Source organism: Octodon degus, unplaced genomic scaffold (genome assembly GCF_000260255.1).
Source record: "Octodon degus isolate 3935 unplaced genomic scaffold, OctDeg1.0 scaffold00073, whole genome shotgun sequence".
Lineage (NCBI taxonomy): Eukaryota > Metazoa > Chordata > Mammalia > Rodentia > Octodontidae > Octodon > Octodon degus.
Window position 1 is genome coordinate 188,971 of NW_004524649.1, and position 6,617 is coordinate 195,587.

The window sequence follows — 6,617 nt, forward strand, 5'->3', positions numbered from 1 at the left end:
TCACTCTCTGGGCCTGCGCTCTGGATCTGTTCAGGATCCTGCGGCCTGGGTCACCTCACTCACTCGCCGGGCCTGCGCTCTGGGTCTATCCCTAGTTTCTTATTAAATAGGCCTCGAATTACATTCTGGTATTGACATAGTTATTTTACTGTTATCTTAGATTTATTATTCAGAAGTTATTTAAGATTTTCATTTAATCCATTTGTTCTGAATTCATTTATTTATGTAATTATTAATATTTATTCAAGCCATTTATTTCTTCAACTTTTTATTTTCTAAAATGTCATTTTGTGAAAAAACTAAATTGTACAAATAGGTAAGATATTTATTCAGCTTGAATTTACAATTTAATAGCAAAAGTAGTAAACAGAAATAAATGTACTTACGTTAGTGTCCACAGGGATAAATCCTGTAAAGGAAGATTATAAAAATTCTTGACCCATGTGGGGAGATAGCTCAGCACTCTATGCATCTGCCTGGCTAGCTCAAGCACCTGGTTTTGACCCACATGCAGGCACCACTCTGAGTCAGCCACCAAAACTCAGTGTAGTGGCACATGCCTATAATCCCAGAGCTGGGGAAGCTGAAATAGGAGGATCACTACAAGCCCAAGCCACATAGCGAGACCCTGTACCAAATAAATAAATAATTTTGAAAATTTTATTCTTAACATTTGCTGGGTGTCGTAATGTCTCACAGAATGAACATACCAGCAAGCAGGGGAAATTGAGAACATATATTCCCAATTGGGAATAATCTTTCAGCTGTTCTATTGAATTCAATTTTCTAGCATTTTTTGAGAAACTTTATAATTATGTTTATCAAGATTATTTCCTTGCAGATTCTGGATATTTCTCATAGTATGTCTGCTTTAACTCTAATGAGTAAATGAAATAAGGAAGAATGTCCCTTGATCCAGGCACACCTTTGAATCAAAATACTGCATGGTCCTACTTATATATTTAAAATGCTCAAACTCATAGATGTGTAGAACAGAATGGCTCTATCAGGGAAGTAAACTAGGGGAATATATGCATTGGTTTTTAAATGATTTTTAACTGTTACAGTTATTTGAAATAATCATATTTGTACAAATGCTGTAGAACATACTGCCTAGTAATAATAATATATTGCATGTGACAAGGATTCCAATATGGACAAATATGGTGCTAAAAGCTTTTACAATAAAAAGACACTCATTTATCTATGAAAGCTTTGAATTTATCTTTTTTGGTAGGATGCAACCAGAGAGTACATAGGTAAGAGAAACAAATCAGATCCACCTGTGTAAACATCGTATTATCTCTCTAGAGTGAGAACCTGAAAGAGTAATTAAATTCTGAAAGGTACAATAGATACTGTGAAAGAAAAAGGATTTATTTGAAAGGAAGGAAATGGTGGGATGAGGAAAATGACAAATAAAATAAGGGAAAAAGATATATTTACGTATATATGTAGAATGGTTTGGATAGTTGTGTTGTCAATTTCTGCTGGTCTTTTGAAAGGAGCAGTTAATGCTTTTTTTTGTTGTTTTTTTTTTTTTTTTTTTTTGTGGAACCGGGGATTGATCTCAGGTCCTTGTGATTGCCAGGCAAGCCCTTATTCTACTGAGCCATCTCCCCAGCCCCTGTTTTTATTATTCTTATCTTTTTTCTTTTGAATTTCTTACAACTATTTTGTTATTTTTTTTTCCTTTAAGCCAATCTTGCACATTTGCACCTAGTAATCTGAACAACTAACTTGAAGATAACACCATGCAATACACCAGCCATTGTTGAATTCATATTACTTTCTTTAGTGAAATTTTGTATCATTTGTAATGCTGTTTTTTTCTATAACTATTTTTTATTCTTTTAAAAAAGGCAAAGACACAGAGGGACACTCTGGGAGGTGATGGCTGTATCTGTAATACTGTGTATCTTGATTCTCCAACTGTACACAAGACATTCACCTAGCTTTACATTATGGAATTATACTCCAATAAAGCTGGATAAAACACATATAAAAGAGACAACATGGAAACAAAGACCTGTTGAATTTTCAAAATTTTAACCTTTTAGCAGCTTCAGCATCCAACCACCTTTCTCAGCATTCTCAGACATGATTACTCTCATCTCCTTCTTGCTATCCTGGTAGCCACATACATGTCCTTAGAATTTTTATAAATAAAGGAAATGATTTGGTCAGATTATTTGCACTGTGTATTCATCCCACCAACTACATAAATCTGTGGATTTGCTCAGAGCTCAGTTCAGCCCACTTTCTTTTTTTTTTTTTAATTTTTTTTTAACATTTAGTGTGTGTGTGTGTGTGTGTGTGTGTGTGTGTGTGTGGCCAGCTCAGCCCACCAGGGGGCGCGGCTGGCTGGCATGTGGTGCTGGAGGATCGAACCGCGGTCCCTGTGCTTTGCCAAGCTTGTTCCAAGTAGGTGCTTTAGACCACTGAGCCATCTCTCCAGCCCTCAGCCCACTTTCTTGAAGTCTCTGTTGAAATATATCTTGTACAATGCAATTTCTGGAGCCTCCCAAAAGATACAAACTCTATCAATTCTCTATGTTATATGCCCCTATTTTCTTCAGATGAATTACTAATTTAAGATATGACATAAAATTTTAAAAATTTTAGGCACCTGGAATTGTACACATTTATGGAATTTTGTGTAATATTTATAAACATATGTATACTGTATGGTGTTATCAGTGTTAAAAAAAAAACAGGTGAGACCTAACTCTTCCCTCAAATATTAAAATATCAGTTCTAAGTAATGGATATACCCAAAGTCTTTTTTCAGTGCCTTTTATTGTACTTATTTCACTGAAAATCTAAGGATTAAAACTTAAACCCCATGGGTGGTCAGATAGCTCATGGGACTAAAGTGCCTGTTTAGGCAGGTGAAGGGGCCAGAGTTTGATCCCCAGTGTGCCACAGTGCTTGGGAGGCTGAAAACAGGAGGATCACTCTGAGCCTGATCTGTATAGTGAGACTGTAGACCCTGTACTAAAATGCATTAAAATAAAAATAAAACTAGGACCCCACACATACCAGGCAAGTGCTTACTCACAAAGCTATTGTTATTTAGTCTTATTCTTTCTCAATGATTGATTGTATGAACTTTTACATTTAGGCAATATGTGTTTAAAACATGATTTCCATCACTCATGATCATGAAATGAATGGGTTTTTTTTAATTTTTATTTTGAGATAAGGCTTTTCTAGGTTGATAAGTTGCCTCGGCTGGGCTTGAACTAGTGATCCTCCTGCCTTAGTCTCCCTGCGTGCTGGGTTACAGGTGTGCACCACTCTGCCCAACTTTGCCTTTTATTGTAACTTTTTTTTATTTTATTTATGTGTGTGTGTGTGTGTGTGTGTGTGTGTGTGTGTGTGTGTGTGGCCAGCTCAGCCCACCAGGGGGCGAGGCTGGCTGGCATGTGGTGCTGGGGGATTGAACCGCGGTCCCTGTGCTTTGCTAAGCTTGTTCTAAGTAGGTGCTTTAGACCACTGAGCCATCTCACCAGCCCGAAATAAATGTTAAATAAAGCCACAGAGTACATATTATGTTGAGTATAAAGTAGAGCGAAAAAAATAAATTCCTAATTATCCTAGATGGCACAGGGATGACGATAAGAAGATCAGATACAAAATTTAGTGATGTTAATTTTCTCTTTATAGCATATGGAATCAAAAAATAACACAAGAGTTTCAGTTTTTCTTCTGGGATTTTCAGAGAATCTAGAACTTCAGACCCTGATATTCGGACTTTTCCTCTCCATGTACCTGATCACTTTTCTTGGGAACTTGCTCATCATCCTGGCCACATCTTCAGACTCCCACCTGAAAACACCCATGTACTTCTTCCTCTCCAACCTATCATTTGTGGATATCTGTTTTACATCAACCACTATGCCAAAGATGCTGGCAAATATCCAGAAAAAGTGCAAGGCTATAACTTATGAAGGCTGCATTACTCAAACTTTTTTTTTTACATTGTTTGTAGGATTGGAAAACTTTCTTCTGGTTGTGATGGCTTATGACCGCTTCGTGGCCATTTGTCACCCTCTGCACTACACAGTCATCATGAGGTCTCAACTCTGTATATTGCTGGTTTTTATGTCCTGGATCATGAATGCCCTTAATTCTTTGTTACAAAGCTTAATGGTTCTGAAGCTGTCCTTCTGCACAGACTTGGAAATCCCACACTTTTTCTGTGAACCTAATCAGTTGGTTTATCTTGCCTGTTCTGATACATACCTTAACTATATGGAACTTGATTTGGTAGGTGGGTTGCTAGGTGGTGGAACCCTTGCTGGTATCCTATACTCTTATTCTAAAATTGCTTCCAATATATGTGCAATCTCTTCAGTTCACGGGAGATATAAAGCATTTTCCACCTGTGCATCTCACCTATCAGTTGTCACCTTATTTTATTGCTCATTACTAGGTGTGTACTTCAGTTCTGCTGTCACTGAGAACTCACACTCAAGTGCAATGGCCTCAGTGCTTTATACTGTGATCACCCCTATGCTGAACCCTTTTATTTATAGTCTGAGAAATAAAGACATAAAGAGGGCTCTGAAAAATTTCTTTGACAGAGAAATTATATAAGCATTTATTCTCCCAAGACTATTGAATTTCTCTTAATGACAGAGTCATATGCTTCAGAGTAAATATTACAATATTTTTATCACATTGTGGAAATAATACTTTGTCCTTCCTTTCATTCACATTCAGCTTGGTGTTCATAGTGCCTACATTACATTTGTCATTAGCAAAATGTGTTATCAATCACAAATTTCTAGGGAAAGTCTACATGAAAATACACCTTTGAATTCATTTAGTAAATTGGCCTCTAAATTAGAAAAGACTTTTCATATTATAGGGAAAATAGTTACATTATATATGGGTTTAATTTAAATTATTTTTCATATTTTAAGTATAGTCATTGACATGTGGTAGACTGTCATCCATGTACAAAGTGCTTACTCATTGAATATTGATTAGAAGGTTTTATGTTTATTATTGAATTATCATTTTTTATCTTGACATTTTCAAAAACTGCCTAACAACATGAATCCTTGTACTGTTTCTACTTCATTTGAACGTTAATTATTACTATCATAAATCTTGTCTAGAGGCACCTTACCATCAGCTCCAAGAGCCTGACCTAACACAGCCTTCCATTTGAGCCTTTGTAGTCCCATCCGTGACCTCAAATGAGTTACCTGGTTACCATAAGCTCTTGTTTTGTGACAAGAGTACCTAGGAAAATTCAAAGACATGATGGCTATAAAATGGCTCAACATTATAGACAAATGCTGAATATATTTTGAAATTTGATTTCAGAAGTTTGTTAATATGTAATGGCTTTATATATTAAATAGCTTTAGTGAAATACTTCAACACATGTAAATAGATTATAGTGGTAAAATGAAGGAAATTAATGTTCATCTCCATTATTTCTTTATGTGTGTGTAATGCAGCGTCTCTCTTCTAGATATTCCCAAAATACTCTGTGGGTGGTCCACTGTCAAATGCTGTGCTGGTTGTTGATGATCTGAGAGGAGGTTCCCTTTCACCATTAACAACTGCTGTTTCCCAAGACTCAGATGTCTATTCTCCTCTGGTCCCAAGAAATATATGTGGTCTTAAAGTGGGCTTGGTACCTTTTGAATAAGGGATAAATCACAGTTGCTGTTATCTGTGGAATATTTTCTCAATTTCAGGTAATTTATTCTTTGGTTTGAAATATTTGTTCACAAGTAGGATCAAGTTTGTAGAAATTCATAAGTTTATACATGAGATCTAATATCCATAAATATGACGTTCTGTTATACAGTAGGTAAAAAAGATTGTGTAGTTGGTGACAATTGAGGTGAGGAGAATCCGTATAGGAATAAATATAGAGGTTTCTTAATAAGCTAAAAGTAAACATAACATTTGATCCAACTGTACCAGTTTTTTTGTCCTTTTCTGAAAAACTCCAGCATACTGTAAAGATACTGGCATAGAAATATTTATTATCACAATTCACAACATCTACACTGTAGAAAGAAATTAGGTACCCATCAATTGCTGAATTCTTAAAGAATAGAATATTCTTATGGCTGGCCAAGTAGTTCAGTGGATTAAAGCTGGGGGTTTGATCCCTAGGTCTGCCATTCTGGCTCCGCCTCCAGGATGTGCTGAGATGGCCATTGAGACTGGGCATGGTGGTGCACACCTGTAATCCCTGCTCTTGGGAGGATGTAAACAGGTGGATCACTACAAGTCCAATCTAGTAGTGAGTCCCTGAACACCCTCTAGATCCTTCCTTAAAACACACAAAAAAAAAAAGATATTCTTTAACAGAATAAAAACAAAATAGAATATTATTTAGTTCTAATGAAGAATCAAAGGATATTAGCTACAGAAAAATAGATGGAATTAAAGATCATCATATAAAAAAGAAAGGCAGGACACATGATATTTACTGACCTGAATTTATACTACAAAGTTACTTCTCCAAATAAAGCTTCTCTAAGGGGCCAGGGAGATGGCTCAGTGAAAAAAGCACTTCCCTGGCAAGCACAAGGGTCTGAATTTAATCCCTGGTTCCACAAAAAAAAAAAAAAAAAGCTTCA

The 6,617-nt window shown here is 36.1% G+C and overlaps 1 protein-coding gene across 1 annotated transcript in view; it reads left to right on the forward strand.

Moving 5' to 3' along the window:
• Positions 1–3,672: 3,672 nt before the first annotated feature.
• The window catches only part of LOC101572827 (olfactory receptor 7A17-like), an 8,340-nt gene continuing 5,395 nt past the window's right edge, over positions 3,673–6,617 (forward strand). The window contains exon 1 of the mRNA XM_004635618.2: positions 3,673–4,576. Coding sequence (XP_004635675.2) covers positions 3,673–4,576 — 904 coding nt within the window. The remainder of the gene's footprint in view (positions 4,577–6,617) is intronic.